Raw genomic sequence first — 17,491 nt, forward strand, 5'->3', positions numbered from 1 at the left:
ATTATTAGCAAGTCTTACCACTGATATTTTGGAAATAAGCCCTGATATATAGACCTGTAGGGCTGAGAGGTGGGGAAGGTGAGACAGGGCTGAGGAGGACATTTGGAGGCACATTGGTTTGCCAGGGGCGGGGGTGGGGCACATGCTGCTGGTTGTGTGTGGTGAAGTTCAGGATGCGGCCTCCCCTCTTAGTCCCCCGGGGTCCTGGGGTACCCCACGATGTAACAGTGCCAAGCTTGAGCAACCCTGATATAAACGAATTGTTTCCTAGGTCTTCTCCTGTGCTTATCAATAAATACGCTGTAGTTTTATAAAACATATCAATTATACACATTCATTTGTGACTGATTTTTACATTTACTATGTCATCAATTTCTTTCTGTACCCATAAATATGCCTCCTGCTTGCCCTTCTTAAGCCCGGCTTGCCTTGTTCTGTGGCATGGACCTGTCCTCAGCTCTTTGACTGGTTTTCGTTTTTGGAGATCTCTGCCATTCCTCCTGTCTCGCTCGTGAGGCTGTGTCTTGCCTTTTGTGGGCTGGTCTGCTGCCACCAGCACCCTGGCAGGGATGTCACCTTCCACGGGGGTGACTGTCCTCACAGAGGCTCTCCCCATGCCCTTGCACAGCAAAGTCATCTGCTGTTTTCCCTCAGGAACGTTTCAGAACTGGGCCATGAAGTCCCGAGTTTTCACTTCACGTACGGATTTCATTGAGTTGACCTAGGTGCATCAAAATAGGTTGAGGGCTGGGGCTGGGGCTCCGTGGTAGAGCGTTCTTCGCCTAGCACATAGGAGGCCCTGAGTTCCATCCTCAGCACCACATAACAAACAAGCAAATAAATAAATAAAGGTATTGTGTCCAACTACAGCTAAAATAAATATTTTTAAAAAGGATGAAATCATAATTGCGCGTATGTTATTTTGAACTTATATGATTATAATATCACAGTTATATTCTTATTGTATAATTATATATTATATGGTTGTTATATACAATGTTTTTAGTTTTATACATGTTCTACATCTGGAATGATGAGACAAAATGGGTTAAGGAAGCAGAGTTGAAATATGGCATAGAGGCTAGGCGCGGTGTTGCATGCCTGTAATCCCAGTAGCTCGGGAGGCTGAGGCAGGGGGATCATGAGGTCAAAGCCAGTCTCAGCAAAAGAAAGACACTAAGTAACTCAGGGAGACCCTGTCTCTAAAAAATACGAAAAATAGAGCTGTGGATGTGGCTCAGTGGTTAAATGCCCCTGAGTTCAATTCCTGGTTACGCATCCCCCAAAATGGAATAGATAAGTAACACTGAATATTTTTGTCATGTTTCATTTTTAGGTAAAACTTTCACTATTTGCTTCATGTTACTTTTTGTTCCTTTTAAAAAAAAAAAAATTCTGGTAGGGTACATACAGCTTTACATTCTCGCCAGGCAGGCGTTGCTCCCTGCCTGACCTTCCTGAGCTCTGGGGAGGCAGAGTGGTGGGCCAGCCAGGTGTGCTACTCTAGCTGTGCAGTGGGAGACGCCTGTTGGCTGCAAGGGTGGCCTGCTTTGCCCAGGCTATCCTGAGTATGGAGGAAGTGTGTGATAGCCATGGGGCCTGGGTTCCCTTTTGGGGACATGGGCATGGGCACAGACAGAGTCTGGGACTGAAAGAGGGCCTAGGACACACCCCTGGGGCTCCTTCCACTCAGCCACTTCCAGGAATGTGTTGGCATAGTGGTATCTGTGTCTGCATTTTGCGGTGTTCTGTGAAGAAGTTGCTGTCTGCACCTGTCCTAGCTGATGTGAATAGCCAGTCTCAGTGTCTTCCAGGTAGGGAGCAATGTACTGGGGACCCAGGGGCTGGAGCTACACTGGAACAGCAGGATGTGAGTAACAGGAAGTGACAGGAATCACCAAGGGCGCCAGACCTTTTCTCGGCCACCTTCCTGAGCCAGGAGCTATATTTAGCAGAGAGCTTCCCAGCCCTGTCTTGTCTGGATGCTGCCCTCTGCCTCTTCGTGTCAATTGCGTGGTGCTTGTTTGTTACTCTGTCTCTGGTCTACTGGGTGACCACTGGTTGCTGTCTGCTGATGTAAAAACTTGCTTTTTTGTTTTTGCTGAGTCACTTCGATTCTGATACACTTGGAGCAGCTGGAAAGTGGGGAGAGTAGCTGTGGACCTTGGGAGGCTTGGGGTCCAAGTTGAAGGGTAAGGCTCTGAAGTGAAGTAAGCTAAGAGGGAGGTACAGCCAGTTCTTGGCTGGTTTTCTTAGAGTGGAAGACTAAGTATAAAGCCATGAGCTTGGTGGTGTGACTTCACCCAATGCTGGAAATACTGTCTGGCTTCACCTGGTCAGTCTCCTTGGGAGAAGTCCTACGGCTCCCATCAGGCACTGAAGAGCCTGGACCTCACCTGCCCTGCTGCCTCCTGTTCCAGTTCTGTCCACAGCCTGTCAGTACATGTGTACCATGATCCTTGGAGAGGATCTGTCGAGGGTGGCATGCTAGTTTGTGGTGGTGGATCCTCATGATCTGGACTGGGGTGTTGGGAGAAAGTCTTTTGTTAGTCTCTGAAAGCTTCCTCCAGAGAGGTCTCCACTGCCCCCCTGCCCGCAGTAAAGCGTTAGCCTTGTTTCCCTGCATTCAGTCCCTACTTAGAGTTCAGGAACCCATGAAGGGAAATGCAAATTAAAACCACAATAACTTGCCACCTCATGCCCACTAAGATGGCAATAACCAAAAGGAGAGAGAAAAACAAATGCTGGTGTCTGAGGATGCAAGCATGCTTGAGGAGCGCCAGGTAGAGGGACAGAGGCAGTGTGTGAGTGAGCTCTGAGGCCAGGCCTCAGAACACCCCTATCCATTTGGTCACTGGAATCTGCCCACTGGTATGGCTGCAGGCTGACCTGGTAGCTTCTCTGTGCCTGAGCTTACAAGTCAGGCACAATTATTTCTTGTGTCTGGACTTCTGGCGAGGATGTTGTATACTGAAAATTCATTCCCACAGTGAACCACTAGGTACTTCCCAGCTTGAGAAATAAACACCATGGGTGTGGTCAGAGCCTTGGTATCCTTTTTCCCTCCTGCCCTTCCTCCCTGTGCTACCACCATTCTGAGTTTGGTGCTTAGCTTTTGTCTGTGTGCTGCCACGCTTTCTACTCTTGTGTGCCAGTTTTAACATTTGAATACATGGTCTCATACTGGACGTGTCCTATAGCCTTATGTGTCTGAGATTTATCCTTCTACTTTGGTTAAGTGGTTGAGCGTAAAATGACTGCTTCCTGACTCTTGGAGTTCAGTCACAATTTCTGGGGAGTAGGGTGTGAACTTGAGGAGGAACAGTGTTAACATAACATTTCTCTAGTGTCTACTTTTTTTAGGGTACCAAACTGATGACAAGATGAGGGCCTTGTGGGTGAAATAAGATGTTGAATATGAATATGACTGAGATTTTAATAGAAACCTCCACTTAAGCATGTCCAGAATGGAACTACTGATTCCCATCCCCCAGCTTCAAGCCTGCTTCATCCACAATGGCTGGGTCTCAGCATGACAACTGCCTCTCACCACTGTCCGAGGTGCCCTGTTGATTGTATACCCTGTTATGGTTTAGATCTAGAATGTCTCCCAAGACCTGTGTGTTAAAGGCTTGTTCCTCAGTGCAGTTCAGAGGTGGGGATTTGGGGCAGTGACTGGATCATGAGGGCTCTGACCTCATCAGTGGATAGATCCATCGAGGGACTCACAGCTGACTAGATTTTTGGGAAGTGGCAACTGTTGCAGGTAGAACCTAGTAGGAGGAAGTGAGTCCTTGGGGGCTTGCTCTTAGGGACTATATCTTGTCCCCATCCCCTTTTTCTCTGACTGCCACCAGGTGAGCAGCTTTCCTCACCCATGCCTTTCTGCTGTGATTGTCCACCTTGCCTCAGGCCTAAGGCAATGGAGCTGGCCAACCATGAAGTGAAACCCCTAAAACCATGAACCAAAATAAATCTTTCTTCTCTTAAGTAATTTTCTTAGGTATTTGGTCCCAGCAACAAAAAACTGACAGATACACATCCTATCTCAGCTGTTGGCAGCTCCTGTGAACCTCAGAACACACTGGAGTCCAGCCCTTTCCTTGCCTGAATTTTATGACGGTTCACTGAGGCTCCCTCCAAAAGGCTTCCTGACTTCTACCCTGCTCCACTGTCAGTTTTCAGTGCAGCCACTAGAGTGGTGCTTTTTAGACCTGAGTCAGATGTCATCCTTTTGTGCAGAAACTGACAAGATCCCTTATTCCACCTAGAGTAGAAGCCAAAGCTCTCACAGTTTGGTGGCCCAGCCTCTGCCCGCTTCCCTCGACCCACCCACCAGCTTCCCTCATTGCCCTGTCTTTGGCTGCAGGCAGACTGCTGGATGCTCCGACCCACTGCTTTGCGGGTCTCCTTTCCCATCACCCGCAGCAACAGCTGCAGCAGCAGCAGCTCCCCTCCACGCTGTAAGACTCACTTCTGTACTGCAGTGTTCGTTTGCAGTCCCGTCGCATGTAACCTCTGTGGGAGCAGACATCATTATTAACCTATTTGTTCAAATGAGTACTGCCTGAATTTATTTTGAAGAAGAAAGGATGGATGAATTTGGACCTCAGATTAAGGAAGAGCATGGGAGAGGAGGTGTTCCTCACTTGGGAAATTGGGAGGTTACTGGCAGTCACTGGCCTGCGAGACAGAAGGACCTTAAGGCTCCCTGGGTATATAAGTAGGTTTGGGGCTGGGGAGGCAGCCCCTCTAAGAGCCCTTGTCCTGTTTGTGTGTGGCCACTCCCAGTGTGCACTGGTATTGAAGTAGGTGGGCCTGGGCTGGCATCAGTGTGAGGCTCGGAGCATACACTCTGACTTCCGCCTCTCGTTCCTGGCTGACCCCCTGAGTTTCATGGCTCCACTGATTCTTCAGCTCTGTGTATTTAGAAAGGAGCCTACCCTTTCCCAGTCTCTGCTTGTGCAGCCTGAATTTCCTGGCCGCATGTCACAACCTGATAGCAAAGGTGGCACCCCAGCCGGAGGGCACAGGTCCTGCTGTGCTCTCCTCCCATGCTTACCACAGAGCTGCCTGGCCTGGTCCATAGAGGACCCACCTGTGCGTGAGGTTGTGTACTAAAGGCGTGTCCACTCACTGCTTTCTTGGCAAGTCAGAAGTCCGCTGGATTGGCATTGCTTACAAATATAGGACTTCATTCCTCTAACCTGAGCTCAGTGAGGCCACACATGTCTTTAAGAAGCATGACTTGTTCTGCAGTTGCTCTCTGGTGTTCCCAGTTCAAACTTAAATATTGTTGATGGTGGTGATGTACTTTTTTTTTTAAATACCTTTATTTTATTTATTTTTATGTGGTGCTGAGGATCAAACCCAGTGCCTCACACATGCTAGGCAAGTGCTCTACCTCTGAGCCACAACCCCAGCCCCGGTGACGAACTTTAAATGAACTTTTTTATTTTGAGTTCCTGTGTACTCTTCGCCATTTTCCCAGTGGTGAGCTTGGGCACAGCCTCAGCATGGTATCTCACCCAGGATGCTGGCACTGTTCCTAATCAGTGTCACAGCATTGCTGGCTCTGGTGTCTTTGTGGATCACGCCGATTCCTCTGTGACCCTTGTAGTCACCACCATTCTGTTCTCCATATCTACATCGGCCTCATTTCAAGAATGTTTTAATAAATGGAATCAATGGAAGCCCTTTCCTTTGGGAAGGGCTTTTTCCACACAGCATAGTTTCCTGGAGGTTGAAACTATGGTTTAGCTCTAGAATGTCTCCCAAGACCTGTGTGTTAAAGGCTTGTTGTTGTGTGTGTCAGGAGTTGTTTCTGGTTATTGCATCCTGGTGTGGGTGTGCCATAGCATTAGTCCTTTACCCATGGATGGCATCTGAGTTGTTTCCTCTGTAAACGTCATGGACAGGTGTTTGTATGAACATAACTCTTAATTCCTCTGGAATAAAAGCTGGAGAGTGACTGTTAGGTCATATGGTTATTGTCTATTTTCTTTTCTTTTCTTTTTTTTTTTTTTTTTTTTGAAGAGAGAGTGTGTGAGAGAGAGAGAGAGAATTTTTTAATGTTTATTTTTTAGTTTTCGGCGGACACAACATCTTTGTTTTTGTATGTGGTGCTGAGGATCGAACCCGGGCCGCACGCATGCCAGGCGAGCGTGCTACCACTTGAGCCACATCCCCAGCCCCTGTCTATTTTCTTAAGAGACTGACAAACTCTTCTTCAGCGTGATTGTCATTTTAAACGTGACAGCCAACAACATGGTCCAACTTCTCCCTACCTCTTAATGATCTCCCATGGATAGTACGTAGCCTCAGAGGACCCCAGGCCTACACAGTGCTGACAGAGGCCTGGGGAGGCTTGTGTGTGAGGTGCTCTTCCAGGACCTGCGAGTCGCTGACCTGCGCCTCACAGTGATGCCACTGTGTGACTACGCTGTTTTTTTACGTAGGCTCAGTTTTCAGATGAGGAAATGGAGGCGCAAGACAAAGAAGCACCTGCTGCAAGTTTAGCAGCCAGTGAGGGCTTCAGACCAGGGACCTGAATGTGGTGCTGCCATTCCCTTGCTAGGTGGCTTTTTTCATCCCCTTTTTAGAAGAGGAACGAACAGTCTGTCTTCCCATGTGTCAGCCAGCGAACAGGTGGGATTCAGATCATGGTCTGGCTCAGGCTTCTTCGGTACAGGACAGGCACAACCGAGAGTGAGGGAATGGCAGCAGCTACCATCTGTTTCATTAAGCCATGGCCTTTAAACATAACGGTGTCTGCAGTCTGTTGCCCAGGCCTGCCCAGGAAGCTACTCTAGCAATGGTCTCCTTCAGCACATGGAGAACAGTGGGCCAAAGATCCATTTCTCCTTCCAGGTGCTGAGCTTGGAGTGATGCAAGAGGGATGAAAGCTGTCACTGGGGAGTGGTAGATGTAGATCTGACATACAAGGGGATACAGATCTCATTCTTCTCCTGTTGCATAACTCCTAATATAATCTGAGTTATGCAAAATGAAGTCTTTTTTTCTTTCTTTTACTGTATTAATTTTGCTGATACAAATGTCCAAATGTTCAACTTGCCTGGGAGTGAATCAGTAAAGAGGTGTTTTCTCACCTTTATGGTCAGTTAGGATGTAGGACTTCAGTACTGGCTCAGAGCCTTTGGTTCTCAGTTCTCCTTGGCTTTCCCCAGCAAGGTCTGAAGCACCAACACCACTTCGGTGCTCAGCCTTGCTTACTGTCCTCATGGCCCGATAGGTGTCTGAGATAGTTGTCTGTCTTTTTCTCCCAGCATAAATTCTGTCTGGGTAGAAACTTGTCTGTCCTGTCCTTTGAACCCCAAGCTTAGAGTAGATACTCACCAAGTAGTTGCAGAGCCCATAGTGTTAGTAGTGGTGGGATTGAGGCTGCCACTTCTCCCCACCCCTGACAGCCTCAGGAAAGCAGTGCCCCTCAGCTTGCTTCCTGTCTTCCCTTCCCACACTCCTGACTCTTCCACTATCTGCTCAGTCTGGCCTCCAGGTTTCCTTTCCTGGGGAATCCTGCATATGCGAGAGTAAGCTAACTGCATTGGAGATCCAGTTATGTTTATCCCCCTGTAATGAAGTTTAATTGATGGAGCAAGAATCAGCTACAAAGCATTGCTTCCACATGATCTGAGCCTGAAACTTATCTAATAATTTAAATTGGGTCTTCTTAATATAAGTTTGAGTTATAAGATGGCAGAAATCCAAAAATTTGATAATGTTTTATTGGTGAATCCCTAGGGAAGGAGGTGTTTTCCTGAACTGCTGGTGAGAATGCACAATGGTAAACCCCTGTGGAGGGGGTTTTGGTGATGGCTAGCTTTGTCAGAGAAGTTCTAGAAATATATCCCAAAGATGCAATGGTAAAAATAGGAAAAGATCCATTCACTGGGACACTATTTGAAATAGCAAAGGATTCAAAACAATGCAGATAAGTAGGGCACTGGTTGCATGGCTGGTACAGTGCTACTGCAGGAAGGGTCAAGGGGACTTCTGTAAGAAGTGATGGCCAGGATGTATAATTAAGTGAAGGGTGAAGATGGGGAGCAGTGTCTGTGGTGTGCTGCTGTTTAAAAAGGGGGAGTGTGGATATACACTGAAGGGTAAACTGCTTTTTTTCCCCAAAGCTACCCATGGGAACTGAGGGGGTGGGTGGGGAAGAGCCAGAATTCTGACCAGACCAGACCTTATTTTGTTGGATTGACTTAGAACCCTTTAGATATTTTATATCATCAAAAGACAGAATTAAGTAAGAGATTATGTATGACCTCTGAAAATTTTCATAAACTGTCAAAAGTTTTTTTTCTGAAGTGGTTTGTACCTTATTTAGCTCTGTAACTTTTTCCTTCTGTACCTTTGCCAACCAGCATTAAGATCTGAGAACTGTGCCAGCCTGAGAGGTGAAAAGTAGGCTGCTGTTTCTACTCCATTTTGTGTTTTCTGTGAAATTCAAGTTCATCACATTGTTTTTCTGTCAGGGTTTTTTTGTTGGTTTATAAAAACTTTATATTTTGTGGGTTTCATTTTTATTCTTTTTTTGGTGGTACTGGGGATTGAACCCAGGGGTGCTCTACCACTGAGCTGTGTCCCCATCCCCTTTTATTTTTTGAGACAGGATCTCACTAAATTGCCCAAGCTGGCCTTGAACTTTCGTCCTCCTGCCTCAACCACCCAATCACTGAGATTACAACATTTTTTATTACCATGTTTTTGACCTCATTTCCAGTTAAGTTGTTCAGGACCTGATTGTACTGGTGGCAGTTAGTTTATCAAGTTATATGTGCTGCCTGCTTATGTTATCCTAGAGTCAGAGGATCAGACTTCCCTATACCACTCAAGTGCTAGGCATCAATTTGTTTGCTTCCCTAACCCCCCGCTTTTTTTTTAATTTAAGGAAAAAAAAAAAAAGAGTTTCCTAGGGTTTATTATGTATGTCTAAATAGTTGATTTCTGGTGAAATCTAGATCTGATTGTCTTTTTGGTTTGAAATTGTTCTTCATTTTTAGTGACCTGTGATAACTATAATTGTGTTCAGTGTGGATACCTGAATGAAATAGTTATTTTTCATTTTATATGTTATCTATCTATACACACACATATATGTACATACATGTTTGTGTATTTGCAGGTAGGTTTCTGCAGCCCTTGTGCTTGTTCGTGGGATTATTGAACATGTTCTCTCTCTAGGTCATCACTCCCTGTAGGAAGCTCATCTTGTGTGCTGATAACAGAAAAGAAATGGAAGACTGGATTGCGGCGCTCAAGACTGTCCAGAACAGGGAGCATTTCGAGGTTAAAAGAGAAAAACATCCTTCTCTGTGGGCCTCTTGATGACTCTGCCCTACCTTAATTTCCTGCCCTCCACCTGTCTCTTACACATGACTGGCAGTTCTGGAATTTCCAGACTCAGCTCAGGCCTTGAAATTAAGACCTTTGCTTGTCTTTGGGCAGACCTGTTAGATTATGACCCTGTCCTTTACAGACCTCCCTCCTCCTCCTCTCTTAGATATTTGACTTAATTACACTTAAGTTGCTGAACTAAAGAGTTTCAGAGGGCTGTCTTACCTGCCATCTTTATTTTGCTCTTGCAGCCTACCCAGTATAGCATGGACCATTTCTCAGGGATGCACAACTGGTATGCATGTTCCCACGCGCGGCCAACCTACTGCAACGTGTGTCGTGAGGCGCTGTCTGGGGTCACGTCCCATGGGCTGTCTTGTGAAGGTACAGAACTGCATTTGCCAGTCAGTTGCAGAAGGTGACTGAGGTTTTGCTTGATAAAGTTTTGGAAATCCAAACACAGTCACCATTCAGTAAGCCATCACTTCCCACTGCAGCCAGTTGAGAGTAATATTATTTCTGCCACTCCATTTCTCTTTATTTTACCTATGAGGAGTCCTTGATAAGTCTTTTTTTTTTTTTTTTTTTTTTTAAATAGTACTCAAACAAAGCGAAAGGAAGGGAAGTGGTAGTGAGGAGAAGCAAGGAAGGAGCATTGGGTCTGCAGGGCCCTGTTGCCCAGGGTCGCTGATCTTCTCTTGGGTCGCTGTATTGTGGATGTAGGGGTTGGAAACATCTCAGAGCTGGAGCCTGGGGCTGAATGTTGAGCCAGGGCGTCAGGCCAGCTGTTCGTCAGGCAGTGGCTGAGCAGGGAGCAGGTGTTGCTGCTCATCACCAGGTCTTGCCTGCTGCCTGTTTTTTGCAGCTCACGAGCTTGACTAGTTTTTGCATTTCAAAAAAGTTGAAAATTAAAAAGATTAATATTTTGTGATACATGAAAGTTATGTGAAATTTGATTTTGGTGTCTTTAGAGTGCCTATGCTGGCTGCTTGCCATCGTACTCTGATGGCAGAGCCGAGCAGTTGTGATGTTGGTACACAACTGAAACCTCAGCTGCTTGCTCTGGCTCTCCCTGCTGTCTGTTTCTTCCCCCTTCTGGGCTCTGAGGTATCTCAGTGGTGCTGTGGCAACATGGGAAAGTTTCCTGTTTTCTTTTCCATGTTTCCTAATCAGTCCACCCCATGTAGAAGGCACCTGTCATGGATGAAGCCTGTGGGTTCTTTTCTCTCATAGTGTGCAAATTTAAAGCCCACAAACGGTGTGCTGTGCGTGCAACCAATAATTGCAAGTGGACCACACTGGCCTCGATTGGAAAGGACATCATTGAGGACGAGGATGGGGTATGCCTGAGGGGATCTTGCCCCGGTTGCCAACTTTGCACAGTCCCCTCACTCCCTCCCCTCTCCTTCATCTGAGATGGTCACTCTGGGGTCAAGTGTCCCAGCTGACAGTATCCAGGGCTCTGTGTGGTTGCTGCACATCCAGTTTTGTCCTGAACCCTCTGAGTCTTAGTGCGCCCTCACTGGTAGTACAGTGGTGTGGATGGCACTGTATGCCCTTGACCCCTCACTGGCTGCCAGGAAAAGTCGTATGTGGGGAGCAGTGTCTTGGCTGAGCTCACCAAAAGCATTCCTTCCCCAAGGCTCCTGGCATTGGGGTAGAGCTCTGGGATGTCCCTATCCTGTCTTTGCTTGGTCCACAGATTGCCATGCCTCACCAGTGGCTGGAAGGTAACTTACCCGTGAGCGCCAAGTGCACAGTATGCGACAAGACCTGCGGCAGTGTGCTGCGCCTACAGGACTGGCGCTGCCTCTGGTGCAAGGCCATGGTGAGTGGGGCTGATGATGTGGCCCGCCCTTCTGCCAGGCTTGCAGGTTGTGGAGACAGGTCTGGGGCAGTGGCTTCCTCTTTCTCTTCTGAATCTGAGAATCCATCCTGGAGGCCCCCAACTCTGAGAGCCTGTGTTTTGGCCTATTGAGTGACTTTTCCCTTTTGGGTTATTATTCTTGATATTTTTAAGTGTTTTTCTCCCTTGACTTTAGTCCTGTCTTTTAGACACAAAATGTGATACCCACCTCAAGTAGCACCTCAGGCAGGTTGTAGAGAGGTCATTTGGGACAGGCTTGCTGCTGTTTTCCTGGGATGAGCCTAGGGAAGCTATCAAGGGCCTTCTGAGAGAGGTTTGCTCTGGGATGATAGTTGTAGGAAGAGGGAGGAGGAGCCATGATGTGGCCATGTGGCTTCTTGTGGGTCCTGGAAACAGTTGTTGCCTTGTGGGGTGATGCCTTTCAGGGAGAGGTGAGGGGAGCCTTGTGTTCACTGTGGGCTGGGTTGCTCATTAAAGGTCTTTATGTAGTTACTTGATCAGAGCCCTGGCTGGCTTGTACAGGTTGGCACATAAAGGCTTTTCCCCAGGAGCCTGGCATCTGATTCCTGGATTTAAAATGAGCTGTGGGAAAGCGGCCAGGACGTTAGTCTACATGTTGTGAACATGATAGGCTCCCACTGCGAGCTCTGCATCACAGCTCCTTGGGGCAGAGCAGGGACATAGAGTGCCCTCCCTGAAGTGCCTGTCTGCCCACAGCTGGTTCATCAGATGTGGGGCCAGGCAGTATTCCTGTGTGTGTGTGAAGGATGCTGGGGACCCTGATGATATGTGAGTTCTTGTTTCAGGTTCATACTTCGTGTAAAGAATCCTTGCTGACCAAATGCCCGCTCGGTCTATGTAAGGTGTCAGTCATCCCTCCCACGGCGCTCAACAGCATTGACTCTGACGGTGGGTGCCCATGTGTGATCCTTACCTGTTGGCACATGTCCTTTCTCCATGCCCACCAAGATGGGCATCTTGGCAATTGTGATGTGGTCAGTAGCAGGCAAGACACAGCCCCAGGGTTGGGAGCAGGTGTGTGGAGTTGACAAATGGCATCCTGGTTGTTGCTGTTAGACTCACTAAAGATTTGTTACCAGCACTTTCCTTGAAGGTGATGGATCCAGGGAGCTTTTGAGCGGATCTGGGTCTCCAGGCCTCCTCCATCTGCCACAAGCTGCAGGGACTGTCTGTCCCTGTCCCTGAATGTGACAGATGCTGGCATGCTGGCTCAGAGCCTCTCCCGTAGGTCCAGCTGGTATATGGTGACACTTGTTGACAAGTCCCACTGAGGGAGGTCATTGAGGTACATGGCTTGGAGGAAATAGTTCAGATGGGGGCAGGAGGTAAAGACAGTGCAGCAAGGTGAACTTTGGAAGTCTCAAATGTGAAGTCAAGACTGGGTGGGCTTACCTCATGCCAGGCAGCCAAGGCTTGCTGGTGCTGCATGTGAGTTCTGTCCCCTGCACTGTCTGCTGAGGCTTGTTGGTCAATGGTGCCTCAGTGCCTTCGAGACTTATAAAGGTTCTTCCTGTTCCACTCTTTCATTCAGGGTTCTGGAAGGCCACCTGTCCTCCGTCTTGCACAAGTCCCCTGCTGGTCTTCGTCAATTCCAAGAGTGGGGACAACCAGGGTGTGAAATTCCTCAGAAGGTTCAAGCAGCTGCTGAACCCTGCCCAGGTCTTTGACCTCATGAATGGAGGACCACACCTCGGGTAGGAAGCTTGAGAAATCTTTCTTTCCTGGACCTTTTAATATTTTTAGATAAGGACTTTTAAATATTTTTATCTAAAATAGATAAATAGATCAAAGATACAGTAAATTTTAAATGGGAAAGAAATTGTCATTTTTGAATCACTCGTCCCCAAACTCCACTTGCAAAGGTTTTTGCTCTTAATAGTTGATGGGGGCTTGGCCCTTCCAGATTCCAGTGCACACATATGCATGCACACAGGCACCGTCTAAACCAAACGGAACCCCGTGCCAGCTGTCGGTGCACAGCATGCTGTCTATGCGCATCAGCTGTAGATTGGGGGCCTGTTTCTGTGTCAATGCTTACAGACCTGCTGGCTCAATCCCCAGGAAGAAGCTTTACTCCAGTGAGGCCAAGGGGTTCCTTCATCTTGGGAGCACAGGAAGTATCGAGAAGTATCACAGGAAGTATTGCACAGGTGCAACGAGGCATGAGCTGTGCAGGGGCCCAGGGAGTTGTGCAGAATAATTATGCATTTCATCTTTTGGTTTTGTGCTTTGCACTGTTGTAGAAACATTTGCTTCTGTCAGTTTTGCCATATGAACTAATTCCTTCTTCATTTGGAAGCACTGGTTCAAGGTAAGGCTCTAAGAGGACGTGCTAGCATTTCAGGAAGATTGTGCAGGATAAGTGGAGTGTGAGGTGCCTGCTCACCCTGCTGTCTGGTGTATGTTCTCCTGGGAAGGCAGTGTTTTTGGAACCAGGTGTTGCTGTAACGTGAGCCTGGGCTGACTCACTGTGTGTCCCTGGCTGACCCGTTGCAGTGTGGGGTGGGGGCACATGCTGCTTGCCGTTCCTCGAACACAGTCCTTTGGGTGTCCTCAGTGTTGTTCTTCCCCATGCTCAGCAGTGCCACAGATGGTGACACTGCAGCTTGTTTTCTCCAAGGCACAACTTCTTTTGAATGATGCAGGATCCCATTCACCTGACGTTGATAAAGACATGATTTCAGTTAAGCAGGGAAAGTGGAGGTATCATATATCCCTTGTCACTTAACACTGAGCAGATTCAATGGTTGTTAAATGTGCTGCCAGGGATGTTGAATGAATGCTTGGTAGTATCTCTGGGCACGACTGCACATTGAATTTGAGGATGAAATATTCATTTTGGCATACACGTAGAACTCTGATTTATAGTTAGTTAAGTATGAGATGACTAGGGGACTCCCCCCACCCCCCACCAGTGGCATGAGTTCACTCTTTTCTTGTTTCTGGGAATTGGAAAACATCTTACTTCACCCAGCTTCTTGTAGGACCAAGTCCTGGCCTTGGTTTATCCCCCCTTCTCTAGAAAGCAGGGCCTCATAGGAGTGAATGCTCTCCAAGGATACACATGGTTACTTCTGGTTCCCACCGTCAGGTGCAGCTTAGTGGCTTAGAGTTTGGCTCTGTTCAGGCCTGAGTCTAGTTGCTGTTCCAACATCCCTGTTTGTTTTTGAGCACTTCCTCTGAGACTGGCTCTGCTAGAGGCAGGGTCCACAACGTCCCCCAGTGGGGAGGGAGCACATGTGGACAGTCAGGGTCACTTCAGTGGGGCAGTGCAACCCAGGGAGGGAGCACAGAAGTCAAGCCAGTGTCTCTGCTGTGCTAGTGTTTGAGGAGGGCTGGTGTGCCCACAGTGTGCTCTTGACTTTGTCTCCTCCCGCAGGCACAGTGTGGGAACTGGGACAATTCCTGGGGAGCAGTGGGCACCAAGGCCGAAAAGCAGGAAGCTGCTGGTCATTAAGGGCTATAGGTGCTGGCTGAGAAGTTTGACCCTTTCCTGAAAATGAGGGGCATCCTCTTAAACTGAGACTTCATTACTGTGTTTTAGAAAGATCTTGCTGTGAACACCTGGGAGGCCCCTGGAGAGCTCAGAGCAGAATGGTGGCTGAGCCATCTGGGCTTCGTGGGAGTGGAGGGAGGTGTAAGGCAGGCTGACCTGATGGTGGTGCTGGTCCTTGTTGAGGGACGTGTCCTGCCAGATGTGCTGTAGAAAACCAGGTTGGTGCCTTCTGGTGGACAGGTACAAACACATGGCCAGGGGTGTCATTCAGGGTCATCAGCACCTGTATGTCTTTTGAAGCCAAACATGGATGAGATCATTCAGGAAGAGGATTGGGAGTGAGGAGAACATGTCCATGAAGCCCCAAGTGGGAACCCTGCATGGGGGTGGGGGCATGGTGACCAGCAGGAGCCCAGGAAGAATACTGAGAAGAAGTTAAAAGGGAAGGAAGTGGGTTGGGGTTGTGGCTCAGAGGTAGAGCACTTGCCTGGCATGTGTGAGGCACTGGGTTTGATTCTCAGCACCACATAAAAATAAAGGTCCATCAACAACTAAAAATATATATTAAAAAAAGAAAAAAAAAAAAGGAAGCCTGGGCCACTTCTCCCAAGGACCAAAGGCCTGAGGCATAAGTGCTCTGGGGAGACAGGCAGGGCGCTGGCGGATCTGCAGCCTGGGGCTCTGGCATTACCGGGCCAGAGCTGGGCAGAGATCTGACTGCAGTGCCTGGGGATGAGTGGTGTCGAGACTTGGCGGCCAAGAGGGCATGATGGAGAGGGTTGACAGTGACAGCATCTGGATGGGGCAGGTGAGAGACAGTGCTGAAGGGTGGGGACCATTGGCCCCAGCGTTTGTTTGGGGCTGAGGCAGTCTGTGCTCATGAATCCTGCAAGAAACCCGTGCCTGAGCAAGATGAGGTGGCGTGCATCCACCAGCCGTCCATGGTCTCATGCCTGGCTGGTCCCTGTCCCTGGCTGGAAGGTCTGTCAAGGCCCCAGTCCCACTGTCATTCATTCTGAAACAGCAGAGCCTGAGTGAGGGGCCATGCAGATAGTCTTGTCACCACAGGGTCAGCTGGGAGGAATGGGCAGCTCCCCTCAGCTGGGACAGACAAGCCCATTGTTTGTCCTTTGGAACGCATGGCATTTCATTGCCTTTCTTTTCTCCACAGCTTACGGTTATTCCAGAAGTTTGACACCTTCCGGATTTTGGTTTGTGGTGGGGATGGCAGTGTTGGCTGGGTCCTCTCTGAAATTGACAGCCTCAACCTTCACAAACAGGTACCTGGACTCTAGGGAGCTCAGCTCCAGCAGAGGGCTGCCAAGGTCAGAGTGGCCTGCTGTTTCAGCTCTGTGCATTAGAGGCACCTGCTCTCTGGCAGGGAATAGCAGAGGTTTGGAAGGTCATGCAGATTGTGGCCAGAGAGAGGAGAAGGGAGAGCAAGTCAGAGCCTGGGGCATGAAGAACTGTCCCAGTTGGGGGAGGGTCTGGAGGCTGTTGTCCCCTGTCCCCCCAGGCTCTTCACTGGGTGCTGGTATGATTTGATGCCTCTGGCTCTGGAGGTGGGGAGGAAGTATACATTCAACCTCTCAACTGAACTTAGGTTTTTGTATAGAGATGAAAATACACTTTTCTGATTGCACATTAAGAAAATGGTGACTGTGTTGTTGGATTTTCACTCCAGCCACGCCTCTCCCCTGGTAGTTAGTCACTGCTAACATTGCTGTCACTGCCTTTTTGACTTGTATCAATACGTAGAGCAAGATGTGAACACAGTTGCAGTTGTAAATGGATGCTGCTATTTTCCCACTAGCTTCTCACTGCACGCCTAGAGTCATTGTAGCAGGCATTTCAGGCTCAGCTCTAGCCAGCAGCTCTGTGTAGCTTCCCCTGGATGGAGCTGGAGCCCGAGCTTAGCTCATGGCTTGCATCAGTGGAGCTGAGATTTCTTAGCAACAAGGCTGGCGAAGCCGTGTGTGCTTCCCAAGTGCTTCCTCTGAGTTTAAAAATTGGTATGTACTAACTGACTCCACTCCACTAGGACTGTGCCTGCTCACCTTCCTGGTATGGCATGAGTCTGTACTTTCTCATGGTGTGCCCAAATGGCTTCTTTTCAAGTTTTGCCCATCAGAGTAAAATAAGAATCTTATTTTTATTTCTTCGAGTCAAGCCTTGTCTCAATTGACTGTGAAGTTTTAAATGAATCACCTGTTTGTGATTCAAATTATGCTTTTCCTCATTTTCTCTTGAGGTGTTCATTTTATTTTTTTAAATTGATGTCTAAGGGTAATTGTTTTATTAACTCTTATGTCTGTCTTTGTAGATCCCACCCCCCCTTATTGGTCATTTGTAATTTTATTAAAATATTGTTTTGGTCTTCATGATTTTTGTCATTTGTCATATTGAGACACTTGTCCATACTCCAAGGTTATACAAACAGTCATTGATATTGTCTTATACCATGTTTATATTGCCCTTTAAAATGGGCATGGTGGTGCGAAAATCCCAAGAGACTTGTGAGGCTGAGGCAGTAGGATTGCAAGTTCAAGGCCAGCCCCAGAAACTTAGCAAGAAACCTGTCTCAAAATTATAAATAAAAATAAACTTAAAATTTTTAAATCTTCCATGTGAGTTTATTGCATTTTCTAGTGATTTTTGCATTCTCCACCCAGCTCCACTGGCTCAGTGGTACTTATGGGTGGGTGTTGTTAGTACTTAACTCCACGATGGAGTGAGTAGGGTCTTTT

At 47.9% G+C, this 17,491-nt stretch overlaps 1 protein-coding gene across 5 annotated transcripts in view; it reads left to right on the plus strand.

Moving 5' to 3' along the window:
* Dgkd (diacylglycerol kinase delta) overlaps positions 1 to 17,491 on the plus strand; it is a 97,080-nt gene that overhangs the window by 54,117 nt on the left and 25,472 nt on the right. For 4 of the 5 annotated variants that reach the window (XM_048808765.1, XM_048808766.1, XM_015481592.2 and 1 more), the window contains 7 exons: positions 9,208 to 9,312; positions 9,612 to 9,744; positions 10,594 to 10,700; positions 11,063 to 11,188; positions 12,034 to 12,136; positions 12,780 to 12,942; positions 15,916 to 16,024. In XM_048808765.1, the coding sequence (XP_048664722.1) occupies positions 9,208 to 9,312; positions 9,612 to 9,744; positions 10,594 to 10,700; positions 11,063 to 11,188; positions 12,034 to 12,136; positions 12,780 to 12,942; positions 15,916 to 16,024 (846 nt within the window). Of the gene's footprint in view, positions 1 to 9,207; positions 9,313 to 9,611; positions 9,745 to 10,533; positions 10,701 to 11,062; positions 11,189 to 12,033; positions 12,137 to 12,779; positions 12,943 to 15,915; positions 16,025 to 17,491 lie in introns of all 5 variants that reach the window. The other variant, XM_015481593.2, reaches the window with a different exon arrangement.

This window comes from Marmota marmota, unplaced genomic scaffold (assembly GCF_001458135.2).
Source record: "Marmota marmota marmota unplaced genomic scaffold, marMar, whole genome shotgun sequence".
NCBI lineage: Eukaryota > Metazoa > Chordata > Mammalia > Rodentia > Sciuridae > Marmota > Marmota marmota.